This window comes from Coregonus lavaretus, assembly GCF_964263955.1.
Source record: "Coregonus lavaretus genome assembly, chromosome: 11".
Taxonomy (NCBI): domain Eukaryota; kingdom Metazoa; phylum Chordata; class Actinopteri; order Salmoniformes; family Salmonidae; genus Coregonus; species Coregonus lavaretus.
In genome coordinates this window covers 57,599,782-57,615,371 of record NC_139998.1, presented here as the reverse complement: position 1 = coordinate 57,615,371, position 15,590 = coordinate 57,599,782, and the positions used below count along the sequence as shown (strand labels likewise).

Sequence of the window (15,590 nt, the reverse complement as noted above, 5' to 3'; positions counted from 1 at the left end):
CTCCTTAAATTGGAGCAGGGCACCAATTAAAAAAGGTGCGATATCAGGAGTGTCGCTGGACATTGAGGTTTCATGTCTTAAGAAGAAGTTTCCAGTAGTGGTGGGAGCACAGTGCCTGCAGTGGATGGAAAGACGGAAGAAATACATTTTACTGATGTTTGATGAAGAGTATCTGCCTACACATGTAAAGACGCCATACGTGAGATATGCTGTAAGAGCCTTCGTAAATAAACCGTTACAGTGCCAAAATTGCCAAAATTATTAATTATTTGTAGATAGTGTTAGTGTATGGTTGATTTTTAATGTTATGTCTCTGGGTTGTGTGGATGGATGCATTCACAGACACCGCGATCAGCTTGTTGGAGGTTGAACTGGGAGCACAGTGCTGTAGCGGTGGGACAGATGACGACAAGAGAGAGGGCTTCGTCCTGAGCCCTTTACCACGAATCAGGCTTGAGGAGTTAGCGAGGTAACTTTGCTCAACTGAGTTCAACTCAGGATAACCGATAACATGAAAGTGGCTCACCTTTTCGCCAGGTAAATTTCTATGGCAATGAATCCTTCAGAACTAACCTGCTCCGGGGCAGGCTATCTCAGGGCTTACTCCATTTATCCTGAATGAAATGTCTGAGCTGCGAGTTGAGGACCAATGAAATCAGATTCCATCCGTCTCGAAAAGACTGAGTCATCATCCCCTTCATTTGTGGAAGACGACTGATTAAATATTTTATTAAATCAAAGGTTTTTGTGTGTGTAAAAAAAAATGGTCACGTTAAAATACACTGCTCAAAAAAATTAAGGGAAAACTTAAACAACACAATGTAACTCCAAGTCAATCACACTTCTGTGAAATCAAACTGTCCACTTAGGAAGCAACACTGATTGACAATACATTTCACATGCTGTTGTGCAAATGGAATAGACAACAGGTGTAAATTATAGGCAATTAGCAAGACACCCCCAATAAAGGAGTGGTTCTGCAGGTGGTGACCACAGACCACTTCTCAGTTCCTATCCTTCCTGGCTGATGTTTTGGTCACTTTTGAATGCTGGCGGTGCTTTCACTCTAGTGGTAGCATGAGACGGAGTCTACAACCCACACAAGTGGCTCAGGTAGTGCAGCTCATCCAGGATGGCACATCAATGCGAGCTGTGGCAAGAAGGTTTGCTGTGTCTGTCAGCGTAGTGTACAGAGCATGGAGGCGCTACCAGGAGACAGGCCAGTACATCAGGAGACGTGGAGGAGGCCGTAGGAGGGCAACAACCCAGCAGCAGGACCGCTACCTCCGCCTTTGTGCAAGGAGGAGCAGGAGGAGCACTGCCAGAGCCCTGCAAAATGACCTCCAGCAGGCCACAAATGTGCATGTGTCTGCTCAAACGGTCAGAAACAGACTCCATGAGGGTGGTATGAGGGCCCGACGTCCACAGGTGGGGGTTGTGCATACAGCCCAACACCGTGCAGGACGTTTGGCATTTGCCAGAGAACACCAAGATTGGCAAATTTGCCACTGGCGCCCTGTGCTCTTCACGGATGAAAGCAGGTTCACACTGAGCACATGTGACAGACATGACAGAGTCTGGAGACGCCGTGGAGAACGTTCTGCTGCCTGCAACATCCTCCAGCATGACCGGTTTGGCGGTGGGTCAGTCATGGTGTGGGGTGGCATTTCTTTGGGGGGCCGCACAGCCCTCCATGTGCTCGCCAGAGGTAGCCTGGCTGCAATTAGGTACCGAGATGAGCTCCTTAGACCCCTTGTGAGACCATATGCTGGTGCGGTTGGCCCTGGGTTCCTCCTAATGCAAGACAATGCTAGACCTCATGTGGCTGGAGTGTGTCAGCAGTTCCTGCAAGAGGAAGGCATTGATGCTATGGACTGGCCCGCCCGTTCCCCAGACCTGAATCCAATTGAGCACATCTGGGACATCATGTCTCGCTCCATCCACCAACGCCACGTTGCACCACAGACTGTCCAGGAGTTGGCAGATGCTTTAGTCCAGGTCTGGGAGGAGATCCCTCAGGAGACCATCTGCCACCTCATCAGGAGCATGTCCAGGCGTTGTAGGGAGGTCATAGTGGTCCTCTGTAGCTCAGCTGGTAGAGCACGGCGCTTGTAACGCCAAGGTAGTGGGTTCGATCCCCGGGACCACCCATACACAAAAGAAATGTATGCACGCATGACTGTAAGTCGCTTTGGATAAAAGCGTCTGCTAAATGGCATATTATTATTATTATTATTATTATTATTATACAGGCACGTGGAGGCCACACACACTACTGAGCCTCATTTTGACTTGTTTTAAGGACATTACATCAAAGTTGGATCAGCCTGTAGTGTGGTTTTCCACTTTAATTTTGAGGGTGACTCCAAATCCAGACCTCCATGGGTTGATACATTTGATTTCCATTTATCATTTTTGTGTGATTTTGTTGTCAGCACATTCAACTATGTAAAGAAAAAAGTATTTAATAAGGTTATTTCATTCATTCAGATCTAGGATGTGTTGTTTAAGTGTTCCCTTTATTTTTTTGAGCAGTGTAGCTATCAAATTACACATTTAGTAAGGACAGCATTTGGTTTCCAAACTGTATGTTTGTCGCGTGATTGTTTTTTGAAATTTGTGAAAAGGCAAACTGACAGCCGCAACCAACCATAGAAATATAATCCATAGATGGCGGTTCCCATTCAAGTCAGGACTGGCAGCCATTGCTAGTGTACCCATGAGTTTAATAGTCGAGACTGGCAGCCATTGCTAGTGTACCCATGAGTTTAACAGTCAAGTTGCCAGGGTAAGAGGTTCCAAAACCCTTCTATGGATTATATGTCTATGGCCACAACACAACAAGCTGTTCCACAGATAGGAGTGGGAAAAGGGTGGTTGTGCAACACCAAAGACGGCATTAACAATAAGTCATAAAATAAAGACGACACTTCTAAGAGCCTATTCCACACCACAGCCTGCTGAATTTGCAAGATAACTTTTCTTTCATTTTGTTTTCGGCACACTGGCGAGTCCATTAATTGATGTTTCAGCGTTGTCACAATGAAGAGTTTGGCGTTCGACTAGCCATATGCGGCACGCGGGCAGGCGAGCGATATCCACCGTCGTAGTACGGATGAAGCTTGACCTGGGATGTGAAGCTAACTGAAGCTGGCTAGCTTTATAAAAGCCTGAGTAGATCTAGCTTGCTTCGTACTATACCACTCTGGTGACAGACAGCGAGACACACACTGACACACACACACACACACTAGCTACCATTCTCTTGTATCTCTTTGTTAGTCTAATGGCTGGTGTTAGTTTAGTAGCTGGGATGCCAGCTAGATGTTCAGAGACAGTAAGCACCCAATTTCCAACCAGAATACCTGTATTTATACTGGTACGCTTGACTGATAAGACCATGTCAATTTACTCTCCTTTCCATATGTCCCCATATGTCCCCCCCCCCCCCCAGTGTTCCTCTGGAGAGGCCTACCTCGGATAAATGAGACAGAGCCCCCCCCCCCCCCCCGCCCCCAATGCCACCACCTCGTCTCACTGAAGAACGATGAGGGCAAGACTGAGGAGCATGGGCGGTGTGTTCAATAGGGCGATATGGGCGACGCACTGCCAAACGGGAAAAGGAAGGGATTTTTTTTCTAATCAATTATATCACGGCAACAGTAGTTATCAGTGTTCACGTCTGATCTGCCAGCCACTAAATATCAAATCAGGCTAAAGTCGTGCTTCAAATGGCCCCGCCCGTTTTTGGGGCGATTTCAGTCAAGTTGAAAATCGCCCAGAAGTCTCTCATAGCCTGTCATGTAAAATCTATTTTTTTCAAATTTCAAAGCTTTCAATACATTCTCTATGGGTGTCTGTGGGCATGCACTTACGCGCTTTCGTCATACGTGACGTAACCATGAACGTAACTAAGACAATGGCGGCGAGCAGCGTCTCTGTTGTGACCTGCAGTGTGGCGTTATTTTATGTTTTTAATTTGTAGACTTAGTTTACAAACATTCTGCAAACATTCTGCTTTGAACTGATCTTTCGGTTTTGGACTGATCTTGTTGATCGTGTACATACCCGCTACGAACGGACTAAATAATGAAAACGCTGCAGGCAGCTGTAATCCCAATACAGCTGGGAGACTTGGCTGGATGACAGAGTCCCGGACAGAGAAGTGGAGCCGGCCACCTTCACCCTGGTCAGAGCGGACCGCGATCCTGGTAAGAGAGCGACTCTGTACCCCGACATTGAACTGCTTTCTGTGTCATTGCGACCTTACTATCAATTCAATTCAATTTAAGGGCTTTATTGGCATGGGAAACGTGTGTTAACATTGCCAAAGCAAGGGAAGTAGATAGTAAACAAAAGTGAAATAAACAATAAATATTAACAGTAAACATTACACTCAGAAGTTTCAAAAGAATAAAGACATTTCAAATGTCATATTATGTATATATACAGTGTTGTTACAATGTGCAAATAGTTAAAGTACAAATGGGAAAATAAATAAACATAAATATGGGTTGTATTTACAATGGTGTTTGTTCTTCACTGGTTGCCCTTTTCTTGTGGCAACAGGTCACAAATCTTGCAGCTGTGATGGCACACTGTGGTTTTTCACCCAGTAGATAAGGGAGTTTATCAAAATTGGGTTTGTTTTCGAATTCTTTGTGGATCGCTGTAATCTGAGGGAAATATGTGTCTCTAATATGGTCATACATTTGGCAGGAGGTTAGGAAGTGCAGCTCAGTTTCCACCTCATTTTGTGGGCAGTGTGCACATAGCCTGTCTTCTCTTGAGAGCCAGGTCTGCCTACGGCGGCCTTTCTCAATAGCAAGGCTATGGTCACTGAGTCTGTACATAGTCAAAGCTTTCCTTAAGTTTGGGTCAGTCACAGTGGTCAGGTATTCTGCCACTGTGTACTCTCTGTTTAGGGCCAAATAGCATTCTAGTTTGCTCTGTTTTTTTGTTTGTTCTTTCCAATGTGTCAAGTAATTCTCTTTTTGTTTTCTCATGATTTGGTTGGGTCTAATTGTGTTGTTGTTGTTGTTGTTGTTGTTGTTGTTGTTGTCCTGGGGCTGTGTGGGGTCTGTTTGTGTTTGTGAACAGAGGCCCAGGACAAGCTTACTTAGGGGACTCTTCTCCAAGTTCATCTCTCTGTAGGTGATGGCTTTGTTATGGAAGGTTTGGGAATCGCTTCCTTTTAAGTGGTTACTATCTGCCCCGTGAGTTCCCCCAATTGTTTGTTACCGTTGTGTACTGTTGATAATCACAAGTTTACTGGAGAACTGAGACCAAGTAGAGACTTTGGACAGGGTGGATATGGTATAATAAAGGCAGTTTATTCAGAGGTAAAGATATCTGGAATCGCGTGCACGGACTCGTTCGTGCACGCGAGTAAAGTAAAAGTGTCCTGTCTTAGGTCAGCTAGGATCACCACTCCTTGGCCACCTGCTGACAAGGCTGACAAGATAGGACTCTTTTGTCCATTGTTATAGGATAGGAACAGAAACAAACGCCCAACACAAAATGGGTCATGCACAAGATTTTAGTCAGACCAAGCTATAACATTATATATTTACTACGACAGTACATTCAACCAAAAGCTAATATAACAAAGGCATCAGAGATTTTTTATAATCTGTCACAGAAACTGGAATCCATCTCCCCAGATCAGTCAATAAATGCTTCTGGTATTGACTTATATGCTGCCCCTGTCTTCATGTTGTTGCTGGACATATCTTTTTTAAAATGTGTGTAGGTCACCTAAATCATCAGAAAAATTGCCCCTCCTGAGAATTTTTTCAGGAGCCGCCACTGCTGAGGAGTACAAATCCAGCCCAGTGTGGGACAGGGACAGTCGAGGAAGATACTGTTTTTGCATTAGCACTACACACCTGATTCAAATCATTAACACTTGATGATTCAAATCATTAACACTTGATGATGTTATCATTTGAAACGGCTGTGTAGTGCTAGGGCAAAAACAGAAATGCTGTTCTATCTAGACTAATCACGTTCCCCACCTCACCTCTCCCTGGCTACTGTATGTAGACATGATCCAACTCTGAACATTTGTTACCTAAACCTGTTTGCTTTTGTAGTATATGAAGATTATGACTTTGATAAGGTTTCAAGTGGAACCTGAGAGGATGTTTATTTAGTTTCAAAGAGAGCCGTTTTTAGGGTGACGCCCCATAGAAGACAGGGGATTGGACAGTAGAGGGAGCAACCCAAATTTTGGGGAATATTATAAATACTGGGTTTGAACAAAGAACGTTAGAGCAGACATTGTAATTTGGAGGACACTGCTCTCCGGGTGATCTAGACATCTGTACACTTATGCTGAAATCTTGTGATATGAATAAAACTTATGATCAAAGTTCAGTATAAGCGGACTCCTTTGTTTAACAGCAATAATTAGCAACATTGACTCGACACTACACTTTCTTTGCCGACCACAAGCATCTATGTCAGATATGAGAGAATTGCTTGGTTTAAAAAAAAAGTTTTAGTGTTGCTACAGTTGTTTGCAAACAAAGTCTTGTGACACCATTTATATGTTTTTCAGGTGAATCTCTACAGGACTCTAGTTAGTTTAATCAGGTGTGTTAGCTGGGGCCGGGGAAAAGTGTGACACCAATCATGCCCCCGAGGGCTGGAGTACCACGATGAGGATAACCGGATCAACAGACGACGCAGGAGCCCCTGGGCACGTGTCCTGATATTCGGTCATTATTACTACAAGTTTAGATACAGACTTCAACTGTAGCTGGCTAGACTACAGTAACTACCAATCTAACAATTGCTAGCTAACATGGCTAATTGAGTGACTGTCAGTGACAGACATAACAAGAGAAAAACTAATGATGCACATATTTTGACATTGCACCTGGTGTATTCTACTATTCTTACCCTCAACAGTAAGTTGAGACCCCACTGAGTTCCTCAAAAAATTCTAAATAAAATGTTTTGGGTTGGGGCCCCCTAGTGGCCGCTTACATTACTTATGCCTGGAACCGGCCCTGATTACACAATTGCCAGAAAGTCAATATAAATCAGGCTAAGATGCTGCAACATCAGTCAACAGACATCTTAGTGCAGAACAACATTGCATGAACACTTACACTACCGGTCAAAAGTTTTAGAACACCTACTCATTCAAGGGTTTTTCTTTATTTTTTACATTGTAGAATAATAGTGAAGATATCAAAACTTTGAAATAACACATATGGAATCACGTAGTAACCAAAAAAGTGTTAGACAAATCAAAATATTGTATATTTGACATTCTTCAAATAGCCACCCTTTGCCTTGATGACAGCTTTGCACACTCTTAGCATTCCCTCAACCAGCTTCATGAGGTAGTCACCTGGAATGCATTCTTAAAAGTTAATTTGTGGAATTTATTTCCTTCTTAATGTGTTTGAGCCAATCAGTTGTGTTGTGACAAGGTAGGGGGGATATACAGAAGATAGCCCTATTTGGTGAAAGGCCAAGTCCATATTATGGCAAGAACAGCTCAAATAAGCAAAGAGAAACGACAGTCCATCATTACTTTAAGACATGAAGGTCAGTCAATATGGAACATTTCAAGAACTTTGAACATTTCTTCAAGTGCAGTCGCAAAAATCATCAAGCGCTATGATGAAACTGGCTCTCATGAGGACCGCCACATGAAAGGAAGACCCAGAGTTACCTCTGCTGCAGAGGATAAATTCATTAGAGTTACCAGCCTCAGAAATTGCAGCCCAAATAAATGTTTCACAGAGTTCAAGTAACAGACACATCTCAACATCAACTGTTCAGAGGAGACTGTGTGAATCAGGCCTTCATGGTTGAATTGCTGCAAAGAAACCACTACTAAAGGACACCAATAAGAAGAAGAGACTTGCTTGGGCCAAGAAACACGAGCAATGGACATTAGACCGGTGGAAATGTGTCCTTTGGTCTGGAGTCCAAATTGGAGATTTTTGGTTCCAACCGCCGTGTCTTTGTGAGACGGCTGATCTCTCCATGTGTGGTTCCCACCGTAAAGCATGGAGGAGGCGGTGTTATGGTGTGGGGGTGCTTTGCTGGTGACACTGTCTGTGATTTATTTAGAATTCAAGGCACACTTAACCAGCATGGCTACCACAGCATTCTGCAGCAATACGCCATCTCATCTGGTTTGGGCTTAGTGGGACTATCATTTGTTTTTCCACAGGACAATGACCCAATACACCTCCAGGCTGTGTAAGGGCTATTTGACCAAGAAGGAGAGTGATGGAGTGCTGCATCAGATGACCTGGCCTCCACAATCCCCCGACTTCAACCAAATTGAGATGGTTTGGGATGAGTCGGACTGCAGAGTGAAGGAAAAGCAGCCAACAAGTGCTCAGCATATGTGGGAACTCCTAGACGGTTGGAAAAGCATTCCAGGTGAAGCTGGTTGAGAGAATGCTAAGAGTGTGCAAAGCTGTCATCAAGGCAAAGGGTGGCTATTTGAAGAATCTCAAATATATTTTGATTTGTTTAACACTTTTGTGGTTACAACATGATTCCATATGTGTTATTTCATAGTTTTGATGTCTTCACTATTATTCTACAATGTAGAAAATAGTAAAAAAAATAATAAAGAAAAACCCTTGAATGAGTAGGTGTTCTAAAACTTTTGACTGGTAGTGTATATGAATGATTTTGTGATGGGACTCCAAGTAATATTGGTGACTAGGGGAAAAACACACTTTGAGAGGGTGCTACGAAATTAATGTCAACATTTCTTTGCCCTGTGTCATTATAAATTACATAGAAATAATCATTAAATTGTTCTCTACAATATTATAACCTTAATATACTTGTACCTGACAGTGTTGATTAAATAAGAAGGTCAATTTGCTGTGACCGTTGCTAGTTTAGACCGCGCAGCGCTTGGTTGCATCGCTTCCATATTTGGTGTTGTGAGGTGGTACCATTTGGAGTTGTTTCCACTGGTTGGATTCATCAAAATCAACTTGATGCTTTCATCATTTTCACATCCAGATCCTTGGCAATGAAGCCAATATTGGCGATCAATCTACTTTGAGAGGGGCCGTTTCTATGGCGATGTAAAGGGAAATACACAATGAAAACAGGAACAGTTGTAAGTTAGCACCGTTCTGCCGCGGAGAAGCGACCACTTTCTGATCATGCCTGTGATGACATTCCATTCACTCTAAACATGCTCAATTTTCAGTAAATCGTCTAACTTTTGAGAGACATGGGGTTCGGACAATTGTTTTTCTGTCGGAATTTTCTATTGAATGGACATGTTTGTATAAACCTTGAATTAACTAATCATTTTATGAATGAACACCCTTTAACATGCATTGGCTGGCTCAAAAACTATCGTTCAGTCTATAATATTTGGACATTGTAGACAATATATTACTAAGTGCTTTCTAAAATGGTCCTATAGGATGTGTTGCTGAATACAGCCCTTAATAGGTACGCAGCCTGTCATTCAGACAGACACAGTAGCCCACCAATGTACACAAACTGCGTTCTTACCTAACCACATGAGGACAGAGGAGATTTCTCCAAATGTCCCACCTGATGCCGACAGCTGTTGCTCGGGTTTCGACCACCCAATCCCGGTCCTGTTCAGCCTGGAATGTATGAAATCCCTGCATAGCGCCTTCGCCTGTGACACCAGCTCCTTGTCTGTGGGGGATCGGTCAAATACTTCCATCACTTCAGCCGCGAATACTGAGGAGCGACGCAACATCTCCATACCCCCAGTCCCCAGCAGCAGTTAATCACAAACAGCCCCGCATGGCGCTGGCACTAATCGGCCCGAGCCTCCACCTCGATCGCCGTGTATGGTCCTCTGTCACCAGAATGCTACTTCACTACCTCCTCCCCGAGGGCGTTTCGAAGAGGATCGCTCTGGAAGAGGAGGGATTATTTAATTTCTCTTCAGTAGCGCAGAATTGCATTTGGTTTATTCACAGTCACGGTGCACACCGGCTCCATTGCAATGCCATTCTGCATGCAGTCAGTCAAACTAATCTTCCTTGAGTTATAGGGTGATTTGACCTACCCTGATTATACATTGACCTACATTATCACTACACATAAACTTCTGTAGGTAGTCGGATTAATCAGGCTGTAATACAACATTAGTTGGTATATAGCCTGAAACATTTGAGTGCAAAATCGTGTAAATGTTCCTTTGAAGCCAGAATGTTGAATAAAATTACATTCGAATTTACTCTATTGGTTGTCTGTGAGATTTGTCCTTCAGCTGCTCGAAATTTGAGACAAAATATCCACAGGAAAGTATTGTTTACCCCACTTTTTAGAGAGCAGGTTCCTGCAGGTATAAAACTAGTTTTATATTGGATATTCAGTTCTCTTGTCAATACAGTGGTGTGAAAAAGTGTTTGCCCCCTTCCTGATTTCTTATTTGTTTGCATGTTTGTCACACTTAAATGTTTCAGATCATCAAACACATTTTAATATTAGTCAAAGACAACACAAGTAAACACAAAATGCAGTTTTGAAATGAAGGTTGTTATTATTAAGGGAAAACAAAATCCAAACCTACATGGCCCTGTATGAAAAAGTGTTTGTTATAACGCAACTCAACTGTGGTTTATCACACCTGAGTTAAATTCCTCTAGCCACACCCAGGCCTGATTACTGCCTCACCTGTTCTCAATCAAGGATTCACTTAAATAGGACCTGCCTGACAAAGTGAAGTAGACCAAAAATATCCTCAAAAGCTAGACATCAATTGAGAAAGAAAGTAATTGAGATCCAGCAGTCTGGAAAAGGTTATAAAGCCATTTCTAAAGCTTTGGGACTCCAACGAACCACAGTGAGAGCCATTATCCACAAATGGCGAAAACATGGAACAGTGGTGAACCTTCCCAGGAGTGGCCGGCCGACCAAAATTACCCCAAGAGCGCAGCGACGACTCATCCAAGAGGTCACAAAAGTCCCCACAACAACATCCAAAGAGCTGCAGGCCTCACTTGCCTCAGTTAAGGTCAATGTTCATGACTGCACCATAAGAAAGAGACTGGGCAAAAATGGCCTGCATGGCAGAGTTCCAAGTCGAAAACCACTCCTGAGCAAATAACATTAAGGCTTGTCTCATTTTTGCCAGAAAACATCTTGATGATCCCCAAGACCTTTGGGGAAAATACTCTGTGGACTGACGAGACAAAAGTTGAACTTTTTGGAAGGTGTGTGTCACATTACATCTGGCGTAAAAGTAACACCGCATTTCAGAAAAAGAACATCATACCAACAGTAAAATATGGTGGTGGTAGTGTGATGGTCTGGGCCTGTTTTGCTGCTTCAGGACCTGGAAGACTTGCTGTGATAAATGGAACCATGAATTCTGCTGTCTACCAAAAAAATCCTGAAGGAGAATGCACGGCCATCTGTTTGTGACCTCAAGCTGAAGCGAACTTGGGTTCTGCAGCAGGACAATGATCCAAAACACACCAGCAAGTCCACCTCTGAATGACTGAAGAAAAACAAAATGAAGACTTTGGAGTGACCTGAATCCTATTGAGATGCTGTGGCATGACCTTAAAAAGGCAGTTCATGCTCGCAAACCCTCCAATGTGGCTGAATTACAACAATTCTGCAAAGATGAGTGGGCCAATATTCCTCCACAGTGCTGTAAAAGACTCATTGCAAGTTATCGCAAACGCTTGATTGCAGTTGTTGCTGCTAAGGGTGGCCCAACCAGTTATTCGGTTGTAGGGGGCAATCACTTTTTCACACAGGGCCATGTGGGTTTGGATTTTGTTTTCCCTTAATAATAACAACCTTCATTTCAAAACTGCATTTTGTGTTTACTTGTGTTATCTTTGACTAATATTTAAATTTGTTTGATGATCTGAAACATTTAAGTGTGACAAACATGCAAACAAATAAGAAATCAGGAAGGGGGCAAACACTTTTTCACACCACTGTAGCTACAGTATTTAACCAAGCACACTATGACTGCTCCTGTAAGTCGCTCTGGATAAGAGCGTCTGCTAAATGACTAAAATGTAAAATGTAATGACAGCCCTAGGACCATGCCTCAGGACCACCTGGACTGATGACTCCCGGCTGTCCCCAGTCCACCTGGTCGTGCTGCTGATCCAGTTTCTGCTGTTCTGCCAGCGGCTATGAAACCCTGACCTTTTCACCTAACATCATTTACCATTTCTATTGGGCACAAAATAATCTGAAACACAACCAAAACAAACAGAATGCATTCAACAAATGTTTAGAGTCACAGGCTTGATGTAGTCATTGTGTGCTGTAAATATAGGACCAAATACTTCACTTTCTAATACTTTCATACACATACAAGTGAATTTGTCCCGATACTTTTGCTCCCCTAAAATGGGGGGACTGGATCACCCTGTCCTGCCCCTAGGGGTCCACCGCCCTGCAGCGCCCCCAACCCAACACACCCCACTCAGCTTTAGGATCTTGTTGAAACATTCATTATTGGTTTCAGGTGTGTTAGGCCAAGATCAGAGTGACAACCAACAGTACGGCAGACCCCCAGGGCCGGGACTGAGCAGCCCAGCAGCTAGGGATTCCCTAAATAGGTATCTCCCCTGACGTGGGCATGTTTTCAAGACAGACTCCTTTTGTCATACAGTATTCCATATAAGGCATCCAGACCTTATGCAAGTTGCACAGTATGCCTTTAATCTTGTAATAAATCAAATCTAGTGATACATAACTTGACATTTCTGCCATCCCATTGTGACATTGTGGGAGGATAACCAACCTTCCAATTAAGTATCAACATTTCCAAACAAACAAAACAGAGAGAAAACAGAGAGCTGGGAGAATCTGATAAAAGAACTCTCTTTCTGCCAGAATTCAGCCAGCCTTCACAAGAACATAACAAATGCAAATATACTGAATGAAAATAGAAACGCAACATGCAACAATTTTAAAGATTTTATAGAGCTACAGTAAATCCGTCATTAGAAATAAATTCATTAGGCCCTAATCTATGGATTTCACATGACTGGGCAGGGGCGCAGCCATGGGTGGGCCTGGGAGGGCATAGGCCCACCCACTTGGGAGCCAGGCCCACCCACTGGGAAGCCAGGACCTGCCAATCAGAATGAGTTTTTCCCCACATAAGGTCTTTATTACAGACAGAAATCTTCTTCAGTTTCATCAGCTGTCCGGGTGGCTGGTCTCAGACAATCCCGACAGGTGAAGAAGCCAGATGTGGAGGTCCTGGGCTGGCGTGGTTACACGTGGTCTGCAGTTGTGAGGCTGGTTGGATGTACTGCCAAATTCCCTAAAACGACGTTGGGTGCGGCTTATGGTATAGAAATGAACATTCAATTATCTGGCAATAGCTCTTGTGGACATTCCTGCAGTCAGCATGCCTATTGCAAGATCCCTCAAAATTTGAGACATCTGTGGCTTTGTGTTGTGTGACAAAACTGCACATTTTAGAGTGGCCTTTTATTGTCCCCAGTACATGGTGCACCTGTGTAATGATTATGCTGTTTAATCAGCTTCTTGATGCCACACTTGTCAGATGGATGGATTATCTTGGCAAAGGAGAAATGTTCACTAACAGGGATGTAAACAAATATGTGCACAACATTTGAGAGAAATAAACTTTTGTGCGTATGGAACATTTCGGGGATCTTTTGTTTCAGCACATGAAACATGGGACTAACATTTTACATGTTGCGTTTATATTTTTGTTCAGTGTATGTCCCCTTTTGTGTTTTACACCTCCAGCAGAGGAATGACATTTCTGAGTGGATGAAATTCAGTTTCACTGGCATGAAGTACGTTCAATGGATGGTGTTAATGCATTCATTAATGTCTGAGATTATATGAACATGACTCGGCATTCAAACATACACTACATGGCCAAAAGTATGTGGACATTGAACATCTCATTCCAAGATCATGGATATTGATATGGAGTTGGTCCCCCCTTTGCTGCTATAACAGCCTCCACTTCTCTTGGAAGGCTTTCCACTAGATGTTGGAACATTACTGCAGGGATTTGCTTCCATTCAGCCACAAGAGCATTAGTGATGTCGGGCGCTGATGTTGGGCGATTAGGCCTGGCTCACAGTCGGTGTTCCAATTCATCCCAAAGGTGTTCGATGGGCTTGAGGTCAGGGCTCTGTGCAGGCCAGTCAAGTTTTTCCACACCGATCTCGACAAACCATTTCTGTAAGGACCTCGCTTTGTGCACCGGGGTATTGTCATGCTGAAACAGGAAAGGGCCTTCCCCAATCTGTAGCTACAAAGTTGGAAGCACATAATCATCTAGAATGTCATTGTATTCTGTAGCGTTAAGATTTCCCTTCACTGGAACAAAGGGTGCCTAGCCCGAACCATGAAAAACAGCCCCAGACTGTTATTCCTCCTCCACCAAACTTTAGAGATGGGACTATGCATTGGGGCAGGTAGCATTCTCCTGGAATCCGCCAAACCCAGATTTGTCCGTCGGACTACCAGATGGTGAAGCGTGATTCATCACTCCAGAGAACGTGTTTCCACCGCTCCAGAGTCCAATGGCGTTGAGCATTACACCACTCCAGCATTGCGCATGGTGATCTTAGGCTTGTGTGCAGCTGCTCAGCCATGGTAACCCATTTCATGAAGCTCCAGACGAACAGTTCCTGTGCTGACGTTGCTTCCAGAGGCAGCTTTGAACTCGGTAGTGAGTGTTGCCAACCAAGGACAGACGATTTTTACGCGCTACACGCTTCCGCACTCAGCGGTCCCGTTCTGTGAGCTTGTGTGGCCTACCACTTCGCGGCTGAGCAGTTGTTGCTCCAAGACGTTTCCACTTCGCAATAACTGCACTTACAGTTGACCGGGGCAGCTCTAGCAGGTATAACACCGAACCGGGGAAAAAGCCTCTATCAACCCTTGACACAGTTTGGAAATCAACTTTAGAGGTTAATCAGACTGCCTTAAAATAGTTTCAATCTTTGAAGCTCCTGGCTTGTCCAGTGTTTGCTTCACAGAGAAAATAAAGTTTTGCATCTGAAAAAGTTCACTTCAGCGGCGTCACAGACAGGTCTTCCCTGGCTGCCTGACCCTGATGAGACCCCCGTCACCATCTGATCCTGCTCGGATGAGGCACGACAAAGAATTACATTGGTGTACATTTATACATTATATTAGCCAAGAATAGAATCAATGGTTCAATTATTGAAGTGACAGATTATTCCCAGATCCCGGACTGTAGCCTACCCATCAACTCAAGAAGAAGAAGAACTTTGTATCCATACACTGGTTGTTATAATATACTGCAAAATTCACCTGAGCTCCGTAGACTGGTCTTCCCTGGCTGTCTGACCCTGCTGGGACACCTGTCACCATCTGATCCTGCCAAGACATGATGAGCATAGTGTTGTGTACTGACTGTGCACCATGACAGTGAAGCCCGTAGAGCTGTTTATACCATGTCAGTGTGAAATTTAGGGAATTACTAGTAGCTAGGGAAACTTACAGATCAATAACGTTATATTGCTACACTGACTCAAACAAAAACTCACATTGCGCTGTGAATTTTTTTTCTTCAGAATATTGGACTTCAATCGTTTGGCCGCTGGTTTCAT

At 43.7% G+C, this 15,590-nt stretch overlaps 1 protein-coding gene across 1 annotated transcript in view; it reads right to left on the bottom strand.

Annotated features, from left to right (window-relative positions):
- LOC311137611 (bcl-2-related ovarian killer protein homolog A-like) overlaps positions 1–9,797 on the bottom strand; it is a gene marked incomplete at its 3' end in the record, with an annotated part of 46,048 nt that extends 36,251 nt beyond the window's left edge. Inside the window, exon 1 of the mRNA XM_084172113.1 lies at positions 9,520–9,797. Coding sequence (XP_084028239.1) covers positions 9,520–9,742 — 223 coding nt within the window. The 5' untranslated portion in view covers positions 9,743–9,797. The remainder of the gene's footprint in view (positions 1–9,519) is intronic.
- Between the last annotated feature and the right edge of the window lie 5,793 nt (positions 9,798–15,590).